The 21,399-nt window shown below is 41.2% G+C and overlaps 1 protein-coding gene across 2 annotated transcripts; it reads right to left on the minus strand.

The window, feature by feature from the left end:
• Positions 1-1,752: 1,752 nt before the first annotated feature.
• On the minus strand, positions 1,753-13,778 carry LOC131243865 (TPR repeat-containing thioredoxin TTL1-like). Of its 2 annotated transcripts, XM_058243486.1 has the most exons (7): positions 11,149-13,778; positions 8,417-8,612; positions 8,174-8,340; positions 7,414-7,744; positions 3,715-3,916; positions 2,996-3,102; positions 1,753-2,491 (listed from the first exon to the last, which is right to left on the minus strand). In XM_058243486.1, exons 1-7 carry the CDS (start codon positions 12,432-12,434, stop codon positions 2,339-2,341), a joined length of 2,442 nt encoding a protein of 813 aa, XP_058099469.1. In that variant the 5' UTR covers positions 12,435-13,778; the 3' UTR covers positions 1,753-2,338. The 2 variants fall into 2 exon arrangements, with proteins under 2 accessions (XP_058099469.1, XP_058099470.1); XM_058243487.1 differs by lacking the exon at positions 2,996-3,102 and having other exon boundaries at positions 2,279-2,491.
• Between the last annotated feature and the right edge of the window lie 7,621 nt (positions 13,779-21,399).

Consider the following 21,399-nt stretch of genomic DNA (forward strand, 5'->3'; position numbering starts at 1 on the left):
AGCCCGGCTCAATTAATTAATGGGCCTAGAAAATCAGTTCCAACATCATGTCAGGGCCTGTAACGTTATCAAGCCCAGATCCAGCTGAACAGCCTCTGGCCCAGACCAGACCAGACCATCTCACTTGTATGCAAATGTTGAAAGTAGACCCTCTATGGTTAGTCTGGATTTTGGCTGTGGGTGAAGGCTCATAGGCTGGGATTGGGAAGCATTGGGTTGAGGTAAGGTTGGGCTGAACCCAAACTCAGGTCAGGTTCAGGCCTCAGGCAATGCAACCCTATACCACTTATAAAGTATAAACGTACTATATTTAATATAATACGATATAATAAGATACTATTATATTTTAAATTATTAAATCTTTGGCCCAACCCAACTTAGCCTGTTGTGATAGGTTAGGGTCAAGGTTATGGTATGTCTAGTTGAGCCATGGGTTAATGTAACTTGATATGGGGTTGGGCTCATGTTGACCCTCAACCCAACCAAACCTGCCTAAGTTGCAAACCCAGGTTAGTCCTGTGTTTGGATATTTATACGGGCCCATCATGACATCCCAGCCTGGCCTGACTAATTTAACACCGTTGGAATGAGTACTGTCCGAGGGCGTAGTTTAAAACTCGAACTCGATATCCAACCAGGTTGGGTTGACTCAAAAGACTCGATCAAGTCTTCATTAGAATCGACTCAATACTTATTAATTAGGTGTAATTCAACTAATGGAATACATTTGAAACTACCACCACTATCATCATCTACACCTCAATCCATCTAAATTGGGGTCACATAATTTGGCTTGAGTCATGCCAAGTCACATTGAGTCAACTCAGGTGAGCCGAGTTGATGAGTATTGCCATGTCAGAACCAAGTTACAGTTCATGAATCATGCTAAAATCTCATTGAGTCAATTTGACTAGGTTGAGGTACGGGTCGACTCACCAAGTTTTCGAACTATGGTGTAGAGTATGAGACTGTTGGGACCTACATGCTAACATAGCCAGGGCTAGACCAGGTCTGAGCATCTAGCTCGCAGCTGGGCAATTTACACCCAACTTGTATAGTCTGTTTTCAGGTTTGCAGTTTGTACAAGTGAAGCCCAAGGTTAAATGACCATATCTGTTGATAGAATGGGCCTCACCATGGATGGCCAGCACCAAAATCCCACTAAATCATTGATACTGACTATATATTGTATGATATCTGACCTCCTTGTTGGTTGAATGTGAATATTTGCTGTATTTCCTCATAACAATTTCTTTACCACCCATTGAAGGGCTACAATTCTTCCAAAAAACCAACGGACTTTCGGTTCATTGGCCACAACAGGACCCACAATACCATCTGGGTCACTTAACCATGAGCCCCCCCTGCAGGTACAACCTGAAGACCTGCTTTCAGTGGGAGCATTTGACAATACCTCATCAGATATAGCAACCACATCACTACAGTGCAATAGCCATACCAGACCACATCAACATCCAAAAAAAAAAACCCAATACCAAATCCTAACTGCAATCCCAAATAGTTCAAAACGAATATCATTACCATATACATACTGTATCCTGTACAGTACTGTTTTGAAGTGTAGGTCCATCCTCAAGCATTGATGATTGAACAAACACAGTATGTAGTGATTGAAATGCTGTAGAAATGCAAGTATGTAACAAATAAAATTGCTTACCTCTTCATTTACCTATAGAATCTCTTAGCGGTACACATACAGTACATGATGATGGAATTGCAACAGATATAATAGAAAAGAAAAGGCCCCTTTATTGCAACATATCAGAACTTAATAAGGGTTGCCAGGAAGAATCAAACCTTATTTCAGACAAATTTCTTTAGTAGTACTCTCTGTGTATATACAGGAGGTATTACACAATGCTGGACCTAAGAATATCTACTGCTCGGTTGGGTTTTACGTACAGGTGTTTATGTGATTCACTGGTCCGATGGGCCCTGCATGGGATAAATTCCCTGGATGGGAAAAGCCTAACCTTTGATGGATTGGCCAATAAAGAGAACAAGGCAACGGTCCACATTAAACTGAAAAAAAAAAAAAGGCCAAAAGATTCGATAGCTAGGATCTTCCAATCCAGGACATTGTCGGTGCAGGGAGCATCAAGGTTGGCCCACATCATACTCAACAGTTTGGTTAACAGAACCATGGGCCTGCTTATACAAACTATGAAACCAGTGCAAACTGTAGATTTTCCTGCAATTGAGCATTGTATAACACCTCTATTTACAAACCCAAAGGCAGTAGTGCGTGATACTTCAATAGCCACTAGAGAATCTGTATCATTATTTTTCTTGTTTGAGACCATCCAATACAAAACCTTTAGCTGCTGTGAAACTTCAAAGCATGCTCAAGAATTTGCCGATCGGGTCTGCAAATCTCTCTCAACTTAAGGCCATTTTTGTATATAATGAAAATAGGCACGAACTTGATGCTCTCAAATTCCGCCCAGTCGGGATTTTCTTCAATGTCGACCTGCAAGAGAGAACATCAAGCCACAGGTGGGAGTTTGTGTTCGGTCTCAGTTGAACATTTGATAGCATGTGTCAATGCAGAACATCCAGATCCAAATAGCAGGGACCGACGTATTTATGCTATTTCAATAAAAAGTGGTCTGTGAAATCCATCAAACTGCAAAACCGAGATGTTCGCTAATCCCATGCACCCATGCACAAGCCTCAACATGCACCAACACGGCAACAGTGTCGATCAAGCGGCCTCTTGCCTACATGCCCTGGGTCAAATAAACAGGCTGGTCCCTACAGAACTCCCTGATTCCTGGGCCAGTGAATCTACATGTTGGGGCTTGCGGCCCACCCAATGAGCAACTTGGATCTTGCACATGAGGGCCATATTGGCGCATGTGGAGGCATTCGTAGGTGCAGCTCCCTACAGACGCATGGTATCAGCAAACGTCCAAAGCAGATGCCTACATGGAAATGTACATCACAAGGCACAAGAAATGGCTTGGAAATGCACCTTAAGGAAGCTCCACGAAGGGTATCTCTGGGAGAGTTCATTGACCAATGGCGAAAGTTGCTTGCATCCATCATCTGATTTCATAAAGAACTGTAGAAGTGCGAGACCTATGTAGCCAAAGAGAGCAGGAAAATGCAGAACAGGGTTGGCTCAGTTTGAAGCATTGAAATGTGGAAGCCCACATCAACACATGCTCAAATATGCATAAAAATGCTGTCACCAAATGGATTGTATGTAGAGGCTCTAATCGCATTTCAATTTGCCGGCAGTCCCCGTCAATTGATGGGATGGACCGATTTTCATCCAGTCTGAGTACTTGATATGGATTTGAAGTGTGTGCCCTTCATATCTTCGAGGAAAATGCTACCATCTTGAAATGCCAAACAGTGTGACATCCAGGTTGTCATCAGGTGGGTCCCGCAGTGAATGTGCCCATTTACCAAAAACCGGTCCAGTCCACTTATCAGGTGTGCTGCGCACATAAATTGAATGTGGAACTTCAGTTATCTTTTCATGAATGTGTGACCCACCTGACAAGTGGACCAGCCTGATTCCTGAGCTAAAGCACATTGACCACAAGATCAACATGTGAATGGCCTTGATTATCTTTAGGGTTTGTGGATGGGCGCTTGCAAGTAGCAGTTCTATTTCAAATTTAGGGCCATGCAGTTTCTTCCTCAATAAATAATGACTGAGAAGTACACTTAGGTGTCTCTTACCTGCCAACTTGACGACTTTTAATAACTGAGAGTAACTGTTAATCTCAGTCACTTGCCCTCCAAGTGGTAAGTTGCTAGGCTCGCCTCGGAACCTTTTGAGCTCTGTCTGCACTTGAAGAAGAGAATGGGCAATACTGATATCTCCCGGCATCTCCTGGCTCAATACTTTGTAGTCTCTCAAAGATTCCTCCCAGCGTTCAAGCTGATTCAGGAAATATATCATGTATTATAAAAAATAATAATAATAAAATAAAATAAAATTATACTAGGTAAGAGTTGTGGGGCTGAACAAAAATACCATTTGTGATGTGAAAAGCTGTAACTCTAACATCCTTGCATGGTCCGTCTAAAGTTTTTAGAAGAAGAGCATCCAGATTTTCTAGATTGCAAAAGTTATGGAAGGTTCTGTCTGGAATCCAGCAATAATTGCTACAAAAACTGATTTAAACATTGCCCAAAAAGGCTTTTTTCCCCCAAAATCCCAACAAAGTCTAATACTTTGATTAAACGTTGGACCCTAACTACTTAACAAACTGGACTTGATTTGTTTCTTAATCAAAGGACTCATAACAATCGCTAACCATCTCTAAAAGATCTTTTACTACTTTCTTGGAAAATAAGGGGCTGTTTGGATACAGGAACAATTTTGGAACTGGTTAAAGAAGACTGGAAAATACCGTTAGGTTTTATTCTTTGCAATATTTAATCTCAGTTTGGTAAACACAGTCCGTTAACCTAAACAATGTGTTATTCTGGAATTGGAATTAAATTTCAAAAGACCATCCAACAGATGTTTATATATCTGCCATTTAAGATGTAATTCCACCTATGTTGTTGGTTTATGATGCATCTAAAGCGGGCCTGACATTGACTGCCCATCCCTACAAAATACAATTTTATATGATGATCTTAACCATCTAATCAATATTGGGAAAGTGGACGGCCAATATTGATTATAACAGAGAAGGTCAACCAATGGTGTGGACCGTATCTTAGAGGGCACACCTTTGACTGCTGGTTCCACCTAAATAATCACTTAAATCAGATGATTCTAACCATCCATCAGAAAATGGACAATCTCCTCTAATCACATTAAAGAAGGTTGATCAATTGTCTAGATTATCCATCATGTGGGGTCCACCTTCAATTGTCCATCCCCCTTAAAAGATACTCTTATGATCTAAACCATTCAATCATGGCCAGTAAATTGGATGGTCCCTACCCATAGAGTATATCAGATAAGGTCCAGCCACTGATCAGGAATGTCCATCATTTGGGGTCCACCTTTGATTGTCCATCCCTCTTAAAAGACACCTCAATATAATGATCTTAACCATCCAATCAGCGGCTAGCAAACTGATGGTCCATTTTAATTATAATGCAGAACATTCAATTAGTGATCCGAGTTGTTCATCATGTGGGCCTACCTCCAATTGCGCATTCCTCTTAAAAGAAAATTTGATCTGCAATTTGAACCATCCATCAATGGCTAGGAAAGACATTCTATGTTGATTACAATAGAGAAGGTCCAATCATTAATTTGGACTGTCCATCATGTGGGGTCCCTCGCTGATTGGTGATCCCCACCCAAAACATTACTTTGATTGGATCATCCTAGCCATCCAATCATTGGCTAGGAAAATAGATAGTCCTTGTAAATTATAATAGATAAGGTCCAACCACTAACGTGGACCATTAATCATGTGGGGCCTACCTTTGATTACTCATCCTTTTTAAAAGTTATCTTGAGCTGAAAAATCCTAACCATTCAATGAATTGCTAGCATAATGGACGGTCCATATTGATTTGTAACATAGAAGTTCCAACCATCAGTCTAGAACATCCATGATCCCACCTTCGATTGCCCATCAATCTTAAAGACACTTCAATCAAATCATCCTCAGTATTAGTGAAATATGTGGTTGGGGGGGGGGGGGGGGGGGGGGGACAGGTTGAATGGTCCATGTTGCTAGAATACAATCACGGCCAGATGTTGACGCATGATCTCCAGTGGTTGATGGATGGTGGTGATGCTAGGATTGATAGAAAGGAGGAACAACGGTTACTGATATAGCTGGTTAAATATAGAAACCACTTTTTTCGGTTTAATATTTAAACCAAGAAAGAGCCTTTGGGATTTAGAAGTTCAACCTAGTTAAAAGCTTTTCCACTTTATCTTTAGCAAACATTGTTAATTTTTAGATAATTGGTCAAGATTTTAACTAAAAGCAGTTATCCTCGCAACCAAACAGGCCCTAAGAAATCAAACTTTAAGAAACTTTTACTAATTAACTAGCATTACTGTAACCCAATTTAAACAATTGACTTATTTAAATTCCAACTAACCCAAAGTCATCATAGCATGTTTTAACTACGGGTAACTAAAAGAGGCCTAGCTAGGATAGACATAGTCCAAATAATGACCTGAAGGCCCATACACTGCCACAATCTTGTATTCTCGGAAATTTTGTCAAACTTCCCTCCAGTCTGATCCAAATCCCCTGATCCTATGCTGATTGGAATGTTAACTCGATGGTCAGTAGGCTATACAATGGTGCTGATTTCACACTTTTTGAAATCATTTGGCACTAAAAAATAAGTCATTTTCTTCAACACAAAAAACTAGCTCGGCTCCTATAAGACTTCAAGATCCAGGTATAGTTGCACGAAGCATGAAGCCAAGCCACAACAAATTCGGGTGCAGGAGCAGGAAGCATCTTATCTCAAAATATCAGCAAGTGTAAACAACTAGGAGGGGGGAGCAGAAACGTGAATCAGAAGTAGATTCGAAGCAAGAGTAGCACTTGGTTAGAAGTATCATGCAGCTAAGGATCCAGGACCTCTTTTCCCCATGTCCTTTTTTTTCTTTTCTTTTAAAGATCCAGGACCTCTTTGCTCATGTCCTTTAGTTGCAACTTCATTCTGGAAGGCCCATAAATATAATTAGTCACATGATTCTTCTAAACAAGTATTGCTTCCGTTTCAAATTGTGAATCAGGTACACTCTCCAAAAGCTCCCCCTTCCTAGTTATTTTATACTTGCTAACATATTGAAACAGACAGTTCCCAGCTACCACACCTGAATCTGTTGCCATTTTGCCTCACGCATTGCGCAACTATAGGCCATTACATTGGAAGTCATCACCATAGCCTTCATATATTGGCTGACATCTTCTTACCAAACTAGTGGATTTTTCTTTTTGTGAAATTAAATAGATATTTTGGCCATTCTGTAAAGCATGCGGGGTTTTTAGTTTGTTTTATATCAGTAGCAATTCACTCGCCAGCAAGCAGCACTAAACAAGGCCTACATGCAAAAGATATTCAAATGATCGAAATCATCCATCTTTGGGTGTTACTTTGGATAGGCCATAGTCTAACAATGATGATGGAAGGATGATCCTAGTTCCCAACCATTGATTCCTTGACTCGAATTTGAACTGCTAAAAAGTTTTTCATTGGTTAAAACTCAGCTATGCATGTTGATGGTACATTGTCAGTTCATCATGAGTTTTGGATCGTGGCCAATACAGAATAGTGCCCAAGAGATGGATGATTTCACAATCTGCTACCAATGCATTTTGGTCCCACAGGGCAACAAATGCTGGATTAGGTGAGTCTTGTCTTACACATAAAAGGCTCAAGGTAGATTTGTCAGTTTTCCCACCCTCAATTCAAGAAAAAAGAAAAGGCCCATACCTTGGCATTTGAATGAGCACGCCGTAGAAGAGCTTTTGTGTAATTCGGTCGGTTTCGTAAAGCTGCATTACAATCTTCTACAGCCATTTCCCACTGTCCAAGCTTAGATCTACATGCTGCTCGATTAGAAAGCAAGATGCTGTTTGTAGGAGCATGCTCCAGCCCTTGCCCATATGCTTCGCATGCTTCCAAATACTTCCCAGCCTTAAAAAGTTCATTTCCTGTTTTTCGAGCATCAGCAACTGCCCGAGCTTTTTTTAGCCACATCAGCAACTCAGGTCTGCAGTCCAAGTTTGCCGCACGTTCTGCAGCCATAACTCCATCATCAAACCTGAAATTTGAGTAATAACATGAGACAAAGTGGTGGAATCAACATAGTAGAAAGATGCAAATATCAAACCAAAAAATCACCCACACTCCATGAGGTCCTATGGCAAGTGCACATCATGGAGACCAATCATCTGGTGGGCTCATCGTTGATGGGCCATAACCCAAAAATCAAACCAGCTGGACAATGATAGCCGTTTGACTGGAGTAGTTTTGGTAGAAAATAAAGATGGCAAAGAAAGAGCCATTCCATCAATGGTTCACATTCAATGCACAAAAGTCCTCCGCTCTAGCAGTTAGGGTCACCCAACCCGTATGACTTTTGGGCTATGGCCCATCCATGACGTGCCGAGCCGGATGAGCAGTCCAGATATTTCATTTGAATAGTGTGTTTGAGTGTGATATCAGCAGTAGTAGAGAACCATGTATTTACCTTCCTAAATACATGTACACCTGTGTTTCTATGATCAACAAGCATGAATCTCCTTTGTGGGTCTTTCTCGATTTATCAATCTCTGACCTCTTTGCTACCGTCAAAAGGTCAAGAGCTTCTTTTGCCTTGTGTAGCTTCAGTAAAGCTTCAGCTTTATAAGCCAACACCTGTTACAAGCACACTGAATGATTAAATGCCCCCTTTCCGTCTTTCAAAATATACACAGACAGGGACTTTGATTACCTGATCAGATGCATTAGCTCCAGCATCAATGGCCCAAGTGCTTTCTGCCAAAACGCGATTCCAGTCTTCAGCATTGCGAGCCCTTGACATATTTAGCAAATGACTTTCAATATGCAGAATCATATGCATAACTTCTGAGTCAGGCTGCTGTCCAGATAATTTGAAGTGCCATTTTGCATCTTCCACCCGACCAAACCTGTCATTTTCCAAGTTATCATGATACTGTTGATTGTTGAAATGATTTTTCACATGAATGGATGTATAGCATGTGGAGGGAATAGGGCTGTCAATGGGTTGGTTTTGGTACAGTACTGGTGCGCCCCTGTGGCCCTATCTAGACATGCCTAAGGGGGTTGGGTACTGGTCCTATCAGATTCAAAGAACATAAATAGAGAGAGAGAGAGAGAGAGAGAGAGAGAGAGAGAGAGAGAGAGAGAGAGAGAGAGAGATGCTAATGACGATACCAGTTACTGTATTTAATATTAAGGGGGTATCCAACTGATTCCCGACCTGATCCAATTTTTAAGTGATGTAGGAATCTAAGACGGACCCACAGATCATGGTACCCACTGACAGCACTAGCAGAGGAATGCCAATTCAGAGGCCCCATCTTTATAGGATGAGCGCAGCTGAAATGAGGATGTTGAGATGGATGAGTGCCAAGATGAGGAAGAATAGAATTAGAAATCAATGCATTTGAGGGAACTTAGAAATAGCACCAATAGGTAATAAAACGAGGGAAAGTAGGCCTAGGTGGTTTGTTCATGTGCTACGGAGACCACGAACTATGTTGGTTACAAGGAGTGAGTTGGTACAACTTAAAGGCTCTAAAAGGGCAAGGGAAGGACATGGGTGGAGGTATAAGAAAAGACTTGATGACCTATGTCAAAATGAAGTTACAGCCCTTTATAGAATGGAATGGTGAACCATGATTCATGTAGCTGACCCCAATTAATTAGGAATATGTGTTAAGGATTTGATGATGATGATGATGATGACAGTTGTGGTATAATTCCTCATATCTTAAAATTGTTCTCACATTTACATCAATATATAATACTATCCAACTGGCCACCAATTCTACTACGAAGGGGCAGAAGTAAGTATAAAAGCAGGTCAAGAATCTTGGACATGCAGGGACAGGGTGCCTTTTCAGTTGTAGACAAGAAGCAGAAAAGCTTCTGATCTAGCAAGCAAGAATCAACAGAGTCATTCTACCACAGCAAAACACTGGCAACTCAAGAGTGACTAGAGTTTTTGTGAACACAGAAGAATGATGACACAGTTAGCTTGTCCAAAACCAGTGCAAAAAGGTAGGGACCCCTGATGCAAGCTTACAGAAATTAGGAACTCACTTGACTCTCCATTAGTGGTCCCCACATTTGTTACCACTCCCTCATAGTAACATCTCTACAAATGGGAATACACCTATATTTCAATATCTGATAGTTAAATTTATTAAAAAGAAACAGGATGAAATCAACAAATGGATTAAAGAAGTCCAGGGAAAAAAAATGAGTGAGCTATTAATTGCAATGCATTTGTGTGTGTCCTTCTGTTTAAAAAGAATGATTTATGCACATCGACAAATACTATAGTCACTCAATGCATGAAGCAAGGCTTGAATGCAAGAACAGGGAACCATATGTTCCAAAATGATATCAAGTATAAACGGCTAAGAAGTGGGAGCAGAAGCTCAAGTCCAAAGTCTGATTAAAGTGCGATAAAACATCTAGTTAGAAGGATCCTTCAACTAAGGTCCACACTTTTTTTATATACTGCATATTATATGATAGGGATGCCTGACTTATATATGCCTTCACCAGGGTCACCACTGTATTGTAAATGGTGATGACACTGGTGACTCATCTAACATACAAACGGCACACATATTCATCAATCCAGAGCCTCCAAATCATGGATCCTATTGTGGATGTAGGCTAGCATGAAAATCCCATTGCCAAAACGATCATAACTTTCTAGTTGGTGGCAATCAAATGGAAAGTTACAAATAAATTGGTAAGTGTTCCAAATTGGTCAACATGGTTGATTTTGGGTTGTGCTCCATCCAGAACAGTGCCCATGATTTAGGTGGTCCACATTTTGATAGATGTATGCCACGTATACGGTAGATAAGAAACTATCATGATAGTGTAGCCTATATGGTAAACATATTATTCGTATCATAACCTCTAACAAAGTTATACTGTAATCAAGTAAATTTGGCTTAAAAATAGTATTTCGAAAAGATTCTATTTCGTAACCTCCATCCACAATTAGAAGTTGTTTGGAAGTGTGTAATTGGTGCATTGGGAGAGTGTATTTGATGTAAATTCCAATTAAAATACACCAAAAGCCTCTATTTTTTTTTTTTCCTTCTTTTTAAAAAAAAAAAAAAAAAATTCACAACAAACCCTTGTGATTCCATTTAACATGGATTCTGATTACCACCGATTCGCAAGTCAAAGTCTTCTCTCTCATTCTCTCCACCAATACATTCCAAATGCTGGCTGCTAAACACATTCACATGGATTCCAATAGATTCTGATTACAAGTTGCTAAACACAACTAGTGATTCCAGTTCACATGGATTCCATGGTAATTGCCAATGCATATCAAATACATGCTCCCAAACGAGGCGTTAACTGAATTCGATCCTATAAAATCAAGCAAGCATGAAAATAATGAGGCACCTTAAATTTTAAGCCATAAAAGTATTCCATGAATCATACCTGGTATACAGACTTCCAAGTCTATAGTGAGCACGTGAATAAGAAGGATCGCACTCAATAGCATCTAGGCACTCTCCCACTGCCTCTGAATACCGCCTGAGGCCAGCCAATGCAGCAGCCTTATTGTTATGGCACAAAGCATCTCGTGGGCACAGGGCAATTGCTCGATCATAAAGAGAAATGGCCTCAGTGAAGCGGCCTTTCCTGTATTCATCATTGCCAGCATTCCTTAGCTCCTCCGCATTTTTAGAGTTAGGAGTCACGCTTGGAGCTGGGAAAGTCAGCTGGTCTTCCCCCTTGTTACTGCCAATAGTCAAGTAATTGGTTCCAGGGCAACTTTCCACATTCATCGCACCCTTGATGATGCTTCCGTGACCATAATTACATCTTCCAAAGCCCAACACATTGCTATTTGACCGAACAGTTTCCGAATCTTTACCTTTACCATCTATCTCCGATTTAAATCTAGGTACTGTTTTGTTTTGATGGGTTTCTTTTGCATGTGAAGGATCTGCCTCAACAATAGCATTTTTGAAACCTCTATATATATTACCAAATGAAAGTGCACTCCCACTATGTTGACAATTGCGAGCGTTGCTCGGCAGATGTCTACCATTCTTAGAATCATGAGACATTCCGGAATTTTCTTTGGGAATGCTCCCATTGTCAAGGTTCACAGGAGCTTTCATGCTGTTACACTTCCCAGCAGTTGAACCCCTTTCCCGTTTCCAGATCACGGAAGTGGGGCTTTCTCTGCTTGAAAAAGATGTGCTTGATGGACTTGAATGACTGTTCACCGGCTTTGTTGAATCGGGACGACAAGGAGAATGATGGGTATGACAGGGGTTTGAAACACCATTTTCTTTCCTGCCCAATTTTTCAGTTTTTTCATTATGAACAAGTGTTTTAGAAGGCAGTGGAATTTTCGCACTCGGAGACCTGTTGCTTTTACAATCCAACTCAACATCTGCCACCCGATTCAAACGCGCTGAATACTTCTTGTCTTTTCCGTATTTTAGAGTCCATGGTTTCTCGGTCTCAAATTTTCCCCTCAAAGAACCAGCTGACATCTTTCCTTTGCTTTTTGCCCCAAATGAACTTGCACGATAATGATCTCGGGCTCTGATTGAGGCATCATTGCTTAGATTCTTCCGCTTGCCACTAGGAAAGCGATTAGAGCCATTGCTTTCACAAACTGACTCATTAGAAGAGCTTGGTTTTCTCCCACCAGAAGCAGGAAGAGTTCTAGAGCTCAAAACTACTCTGTTGGAATTGAAACCCATCATAAACAGCCAACAGACTCGATAATGGGGGAAGGGAAGCAAAGTAATGACAGCTGAATTTTAAGAAACCTAACAATAAAAAAATCCAGCAGAAGACTCAAAAACCCAATTCAATGCATAAACATTATGAGCAAATTTCAATGGTTTCATCAATTTTCACAGCTGATTATCGGAGAAGAAAACAGAACCTGCTTCATGGATTGAAAAGTTAATGAGAAAAGGAGTTGGACTGGCATACCACTGGGGTGAAGGAAACAATGCTCATTTCAACATGTAAACACAGCGGTCGAATTTCATTTGTTTCATGGACTTTCCATAATAATTATAAGAAAGGCTAAAGGGAATTGGATTTGGTTGCACTTGGACCGAAAGCCTAGCAGAAGAATCAAATACATACAAGGTGAAATGCAACAGTTCTATGGATTTCAATGCCAGTTACAAGAAAAGACAGACCCCAAATCATGAAATAAGACAGATACAAGAAATGCAGTTCGAATGCTCAGTGTTAAGAGCAAAAGTTCGAGCGGAAGAATCAAAACCAAATTCAAAATAAAGAAGTACAATTCGAATTTCAACAGTTTCCTGATCTTCCACCAAAAATTACAGAACAAGAACTGAACCCAGTTCGTACCAAAGTGGAGTTAAATTGATGCACGTTTGGAGTGAAAATCCAACAAAAGAATCAAAACCCAATTCAATATATAAACAAACGAAACTAATTTGAGCAGTTTCACTGGCTTCCCCAAACAACTACAAAAAAGTTAGAAAACCCGTTTCGTAATGAGAAAAAAGGAGAATCGGATAGGCCTGCATTTTGATCTAAAATCCAGCCCAAAAATCAGAACCCAATCAAATATACAAGCATACGGAGCGAACTCTGACAGTTCTACGAACTTCCACAACAGATTATGAGAAAATTGCGAAAAACCAATTCATGAAATGAGGAAAAACCCGATTTCATATATATAGAATGAGAGAGAAGAGTAGAAGGGAACCCGTATGATGAAATACGTGAGAGAAGGGTGTGTTATTTCGCCTTTTGGAATGAAGGGAGGAAATCCATACAAGCTGGCCATGTGGGCTGCCTGTCATTGGCCTTGTCGTTGGTCTTTTATGCAAACCAATGATCGCTTTTTCTTTTCTTTTCTTTTCTTTTATTTTATTTATTTATTTTTCCTTTTTTCTTCCTTCTTCATCTTCTTGCGTCCTTATCCGTCACCACAGCCAAACGCCTTAACCTTCGCCCCACCAGCGAAAGCGACCTGTTGGAGCGTGGGAAGGCAAGGGTTCGAACCCTGTCCTGCCAAACTCGCACGTTCTGTTGCTCCCTCTCTCTCTCTCTCTCTCTGAAATTTCGAATGATTTTGGTGGAGGATAAGAGAGCGGGGTTTTGGCTGGCGGTTGGCGGTTTTCTTGAGAGGCTTGCTCGCTCCTACGTCCCTTCGACTCGCGGTACACGTGCCAACCCAGCATGAGTGTGTAGAATCAGATCCGTAGGCCACGACCGTTCATTTCTTTTTGATGCATGTATCGCATACCTGATTGTTGAAATGGCTGTATATGTAGGACATCTGGGCCGCTTATGAGGCTGTATAAAGTGCGTGGATCGTCGTTCCGAACGGCCTTGAATGGGTAGCGGATTGGCTGTTACCCGAGTAAGACCTTACCGGGTGTTACACTAACCGTGTGGAGCCCACTTTGACGTATTTGTTATAAATCCACGCCGTCCATTTGTTTTTTCATCTCATTTTAGAAGGAGATCCCAAATCTTAAGAAGATCTAAATCTTAGATGCACTGTAGCACTAGAAAAAGTGATGAATTTAAATTAAAACTTTTTGTGGGCCAAAAAGTTTTGAATCAAAATATTCTCTTTATTTTTCCCATCATCCAGGTCTTTTTGAAATTATCAACAGGTTGGATGAAAAATAAACATTAATAAAACCATACGATGGGTCTTTTGGAATTTTTAATGGTGAGGCACCCAATCAACACTTTTTCCTGTGGTTTGGTCCACCTGAGACTTGGATATGATTAATTTTTTGAAAAAAATCCTAAAATGTCATGGATAAACGGGTGGACGGCGTGGATATACAAAAAATCATCAAGAGTGGGCCCCACGATAAGGGTAACACCCACCAAGGTGTTGTCCGAGTAACACCTAATCGGAAACGGATTGGCTACAGGCAATGGCTGTGGTCGGTGCTCTGTGGGCCCCACCATGATGTATTTGTTTCATCCATGCCGTCCATATATTTATCTAGATCATTTTATGGTATATAAAAAAAAAAGAGTTATATCCCAATTTCAAGTGGACCACCTTATAGGAAACAGTGTTGAATAAATTTCGACCATTAAAAACTTTTTGGGGGGCATAAAAGTTTTGGATCAATCTGATCTTTGGTTTTTTCCCTTCATCTGGGTCTGCATACTTAATCAACACATTGGATGTCAAATAAACAGTACAGTGGGCCTTAGGAGGATTTTAATGGTGGATATCCATTATCTATTGTTTCCGTATGGTGTGGTTCATCTGAGATTTATATTCTTATAAATTTTTTTTCATCAATTCTAAAGTGATCTGTAAAAATGAATGAACGGAATGGATGAAACACATACGTCATGGTGGGCCCCACAGAGTACCGACTATCAGCCACGGGGCTGGTGGCGGGGGGAGTAGCCAATCTGTTCCCCACCTAATCCTCTCCCATGAATGCCGTGCTTTTTATCTACGTGATGGCCCGCGGACCGAAATCCTCTACCATGCCTGTTCTGGACGCGGATTGGCTACTGACGCTGCCAGTAGCCACTTGCTACTGGTTAGCATTTCATCCACACCGTCCATCCATTTTTCTGAATCATCCGGTGGGATGATCCAAAAAATAAGGTTGATTGAAATCACAAGTGGGCCTTAACAGGAAAATAGTGTTGATTGAGCGCCCACCGTTAAAAAATTCTTACTTCCCACGAAAGTTTTGGATCAAGCTAATATGTCATACCAACAGGTTGGATGTCAAATAAACATAACGGTGGGCCTTAAGAGGTTTTTAACGGGACATCAATCACTACTGTGTTTCCTGTGGTATAGTTCATTTGAGATTTAGATCTGACTTCTTCTTTTTTTTAGTTTTCTTTTTGTTTTTTCATCAAGACTTGAAATGACCTGAAAAAATGGATAGACGGCATGGATAAAACGCACACATCATGGTGACGCCACAGGGGACCAACCAGTAGCCACTTCACTACCGGCAGCGTCAGTCGCCAATCGGCGTCCACCTGTTTAACCCGGTAAAGAGCGAAGCTTTTGGGCCCAAGTGAAATCCGCTCCATCCATCGTGTTCATCCTCAATTCTAAGGCCAGAGCCCGGGAAAAATTCAGCGACGTCCACAACTAAGGTAGGCCGCAGCGGCACCTGTGGGCCATAGGTCCGCCACACGTGCGAACTTTAAGAGGTTTCAGGAGCAGTTTTACATTATCCCGTTGGTGTAGACCATTAGAATTTTTCATTAGATGATCTTTTGTATGTAAGGTTCAGATAATGGTTCTCACCTGATGGACAGAGCGAATTAACATAGTATGGTAGGCCCCACATAGCCTAGCCTGGGTGTTTTACTCAGCTATATATAGATAGTCAGCCCACCCGTACCGAGGTTGGTACCTGTTGATCTGGTCAGTGCTCCTTCGGGCCTACCATGATGCATGTGTTTTATTCACCCCATCCATCCATTTTTACGGATATGAGCTCAAAATTGAAGTAGATCTAAATCTTAGGTAGACTGCCCACTAGGAAATACTGATGATTAAATATCTGTCACTGAAAACTTCTTAGGGCTTTAGGGTTTAGGGATTAATCTCTATCCAACCTAACGGCAGACATAAACATTAGCTTGATTCAAACTTTTGTTGGGCCTCTAGAAGTTTTTAATAGGAGCCAATTAATGACCACTATTTCCAGTGGTGTAGTCCACTTGAGACTTAGATCTGTCTCATTGTTTTGATCATGCTCTAAAATGATTTAAAAAGATGGAAGGATGGTGTGGATAAAACACATACACGATTGTAAGGCTTATGGAGCACCAATCAACACCAACTACAGTAGTGAAAGGGTTACTACTAGAGGTCTACATGAGTCCATCCGAGTCGCCCAGTAAGATACCCCAACTCAAACTCAGCTCGGCTTGATCCTCGAGCCTGACTGGCCAGCTCATCTTGGTTTGGTGAGCAGCTTTGACTAGTTCAAGTCAACTTCAAGCCAAATTCAAGTTGAGTTTGCCAGTGCAACATTTTTCACAAACACATGTACTACAACTTCAAAATCTCACTGTATATAAAACAGCAGTAGTGGTTTTATAAGTATTTCATCAAACACCCTGTAAGCAACATAATTTTTTTTTTTTGTAAATGGTATTTATTTTATACACATAACTTCCTTGCCACCAACCACACCTTATTGAGTCATTTCATGGAACACCTAGTGAGCAACATTAATATCAAAGTAACCGAGTCACTAAACTAGTTTGATTCGAGTACGATCCAAGTTGAGTTCGGGCAAACTCGGACGCAGTTCGAAATTTTTTTGAGCTAAAAAAATCAGCTCAGCTCAGCTCGAACTCAATTTTGAACCAAGTCGAGCAAGCTAACCGAGCTAACTCGGTTCATGTACAGCCCAGTTACTACCGAATCCCAGTCACATAAAGAGGTGCCGTCGAAGATTTCGGTCCATGGCTTTGGCATTGGCTACATCGTGTGTCCCACACTACTAAACAAATTACACGTCATGCGCGTTTTCCAAATTGGAATGCACTGTTGCACGTAGAGGTGAGTGTCAGATATCGACGAACAAACCCGATCTTCTGCTTGCTAGGAAGTTCTTGTTTACCAGCATCCCCATTGGTCCACATAATCACTGACATAATCACTGACATCGTCAGCATTACCCCAATCAGATCACAACAAACATAAATTTTTTTAACAATAGGGAGAATCTGGATTCATTCATGACATAGGCCTGATTAAAATCAGGCCAATCGTGTAGTTTCAGATTTTAAACGGGGAGGGAATTAGCTGTAATCTGTCACCCGGGTAACACCTAAGGGGATTAGCCATAATCCCACGGCCTGCGTGTGTGGGGTGTGTGTGCGTGTGTAAGCGTGTGTGTGTGTGGGGGGGGTGTAAGCGTGTGTGTGTGGGGTGTGTGTGCGTGTGTTAAAAAAAAAAAAAAAAAAAAAAAACTAATGGGTGTTTACTTCTAACCGTATGAGATCCACCTTGAAATATTTGTTATATATCAACCGCATCTATTTATTTTTATTTTTATTTTTTACATCTCATTTTAGGACCTGTTCTCAAACCTTAAGAAGATCCAAATTTCAGGTGGACCATACCACCATTAAAAACGTTTTGTGGCTTAAAAAAGTTTTGAATCAAGCTCATCTTTATATTTTCACCTCATCCAAATCTTCTTGGCATTATCAACAAGTTGAATGTCCAACAAACATTAGAAAACTTGGGCCATTTGGATTTTTAATTTTGAGGCACTCAGTTATCACTGTTTCTATGGTTCACTTGAGATTCAAATCTGCATAATTTTTGAGACCCCTTCTACAGTGGGGTGGATATAGAACACATCATCAAGGTGGACCCTACGGTGAGGGTAACACCGACTAGGATGTTACCTGGGTAACAGGTAATCCGGACAGAAATTTGTCAGACAAAAAGTCCAGCGTTGCCAGAGCTGGACATCCCTGTGGAACGACATGATCCAACCTCTGTGGGGCAAATCATGATGTCTGTGTTCTATCCACACCGTCCATCCATTTTTTCAGCACATTTTAAGGCATCGTACAGATTCAAAAGTGGACAACACTATAGACTTCCTACAGCCCACTATGATATTTCATTTGCCATCCAACTTTTTCAAATGTCACATAAGCCTCGATGAAGGGATTGCACCAGGCTTGATACGCAGGAGTTTGAAAACGGTACATGATGGATATATTACCCCAAGTTAAACCACCTAAATTATACAGCCAACAGGCTCTAAGGCAGAACCCAAAAGTCAGATTGGCTGAACAATGCTAACCTCTGATTTGGGGACACTTGTTTCTTGAGATAAGATCATTGAACATATTTTCATTTTTAGCCGTCCAATAAGTGTCCACCAATCTGATATTCAGATAATCAAATAAGAATAGTTTTTGCTTCATAATATATTTAAAGTGGTACACATATATTTAGACGGTTTAATTTGAATTATGGTAATTCCATATATACAATCTTTAAAGTAGTTTTTGCTTCAAATGCCTACTTGTCAATTGTCATAATCACAGTATCAAAGCTTCTCTTAGCAAAATTGCAGCACCTCATCCATAGCACACGTGGCATGCATGCAACCCAGTCCAAAATCATTCGATTGTGGACCCCACATGTATAGCTGGTAATGATCATACATCTCGAAAGTCCAGTTGGCAGCTTTCAAAGGGACAAATAATGGGAAAAACAATGGTCAAGATTATCCAATCAACATGTGATTGAGCTCTCAATAAACGCACATGAATTCCACGTGTACGGTTGGCAACGGTCCGGACCTGTGCTCCCCACATGTATGGCTGGTGATGATCAAACATCTCAATAATGCAATTGGCAGCCATCAAAAGGAAATAATAGCAATAATAATGCTCAAGCGTATCTAATGACATGGTGAACATCTGAATAAATGCACATGTATTCCACGTGTCAGGTACGCAACTGCCGGATCTGGGCCAGGTTAGTGTCACATCCAACCGGACCCATTTATTAACCGGGTGCAAAAGTCAGGAACGAGTGGCCAATGTCCGTGTATTCCACGTGTGATGTTGGCAAGGGGTCGGATCTGGGCCAGGCGAGAGATGATCCGACCCAAAAGTCAGGAGCCGATTGAACTGGTTAATAAGTGGGTCTTCTATTTCAGGCCAGAGCTGGGCCATTAATATCAATACGGGCTATTATAGAAAATGTTGCAGAATCCGGCCCAATTGGGTTTCAGATCGGGCCCACCCCTTCAAACCAATTCTGATGCGTATCAGTGTGATTTCCGAGCAGAGATGACTTACGCGTGGATGGGCGGACCAGATGAACGGTCCAAATTATACTTGTTCTATCAACCATTGATGATATTGATGATGAATCTGGACCTTCAAAGGGTCCCAACCCCTGGACCAACCTACAAATAAAGTACGATCTTTCATCCGTACGTATTAACGGGTGGGTGCGTGTTACGCACCATGTGCGCAGCCTATTGCCATATTCCAAAGGGAAAACTTTTGATGCTCGGGCGGTGTGATGGTTAAGAATGCACACACTCGGTAGTTGTATACGTGGCATATATGAAACTCAAATAAACCGTCAAAATCATTGGGGGCCACTTTAGATGGGGTCATGAACTAATAGCTACTCCAAACTGAGGTTTGATCTGTCTGATCGGTGAACATCAAATGAACAGGTCAAAATGAAGAAATATTCCTTGATCTGAACTCAACAGATAGTGTCCATTAATCAGAGGTTAGGATCATCCAGTCGATTCGATTTTAGTACCATGGCCAATCTACAGAGTGTCCCACGATCTGAACGGTTGAATTTGACTAACCAGAAGGTCATTTATACAATTAGGAATGCATAATCAAAATGCATGCCTTTTTTTTTTTTTCCAAAACATGTTAGTGTGATGGGCCACACATGATGGATTTTCTTACAAACAGTTTTCTCTCTCACAAAGCATTCAATGATAGGTTGATGATGGGGGGCCCACCTGAGGCCATGAGTTGTATTTGGAAGGGAGTGTGATGGAGAGAGGAAGGTGCTTGGATGCCAGCTGGATGAAGGCCAACTTCTTTCATGATCTTGACGGGAGAAAGGAACAAGGCAACATGGGGTGCGTATGAAACACCCCTGCGTACTATTCCGGGGTCAGTACCATTATTTAATTTGTAGCCAACAACGAGGACTCAAAGGTAAAGTGTAGGTTCCAAATTGATGATTGGGGTTAGATTCCAATGATTGTATTAGTTCATATCGTGGTTGAATGACTCAGTGACTCGATAACTCGGCTGAGTGACTCGGTGTATCCAACTGGATCAGGTCCGACTGAAGTGGGGATCTGTGGAGCCCACTGCAATGTATGCATTTTATCCATACTGTCCATTTATTTTGATGGATCATTTTAAGCCATGAGCCCAAAAGGGAGGAAGATGAAAGGCTTGATTGGACCACACTACAGGATGCAGTGGTGGCAATGACGCCTACCGTTGAATCCTTCTTAGGGCCCACCGTGATGTTAATTTACCATCCAACCTGTTCATAAGCTCACTTAGACCTGGATGAAGGGAAAACACCAATATCAGCTTGATCCAAAACTTTCGTTGTCCCCATACGGTTTTCAACGGTAAAATTTCAATCCCTACTGTTTCCTGTGGTGGAGTTCACTTGATCATTTAATCTGCCTCCTTTTTTGGTTCATGCCCTAAAAGGATATGTGAAAATATATGGATGGCCTGGATAAAACACATACATTAAGGTTGGCCCCACAGAGCCTCAGCCAGGACCGTCCATCTCTAGCTAGGTCATGTTGAGGTTGGTACCCAATCGGCCTCCCTTCAAACCATGGTTCAATGTTAGCTAGTCATACCATGTTTCAATGTTGGCGAGTCATGAATTGAAGAATCACAACATGGATGGACTCATTTGGTGCTGAGTTGAGTCAGGTTGACCCATCGAAATCGAGTCGACTCAGACGAGCCACATCCCACTCAGGATTTATTAGTGGTGACTAGTCTTCCTCACATGTGTTATTCATCCAAACCATCCAAATTGTGGGATGAATTTTGGGTGGAGTGAATCTGTAGAAATCATACTGATTGGGTAATCGTAGCCATCTAACTCATACTTATGGAATGGATGGTTAAAGTAGAACACCGAGTGGTCGAAATTCCAAG

Source organism: Magnolia sinica, chromosome 4 (assembly GCF_029962835.1).
Source record: "Magnolia sinica isolate HGM2019 chromosome 4, MsV1, whole genome shotgun sequence".
Lineage (NCBI taxonomy): Eukaryota > Viridiplantae > Streptophyta > Magnoliopsida > Magnoliales > Magnoliaceae > Magnolia > Magnolia sinica.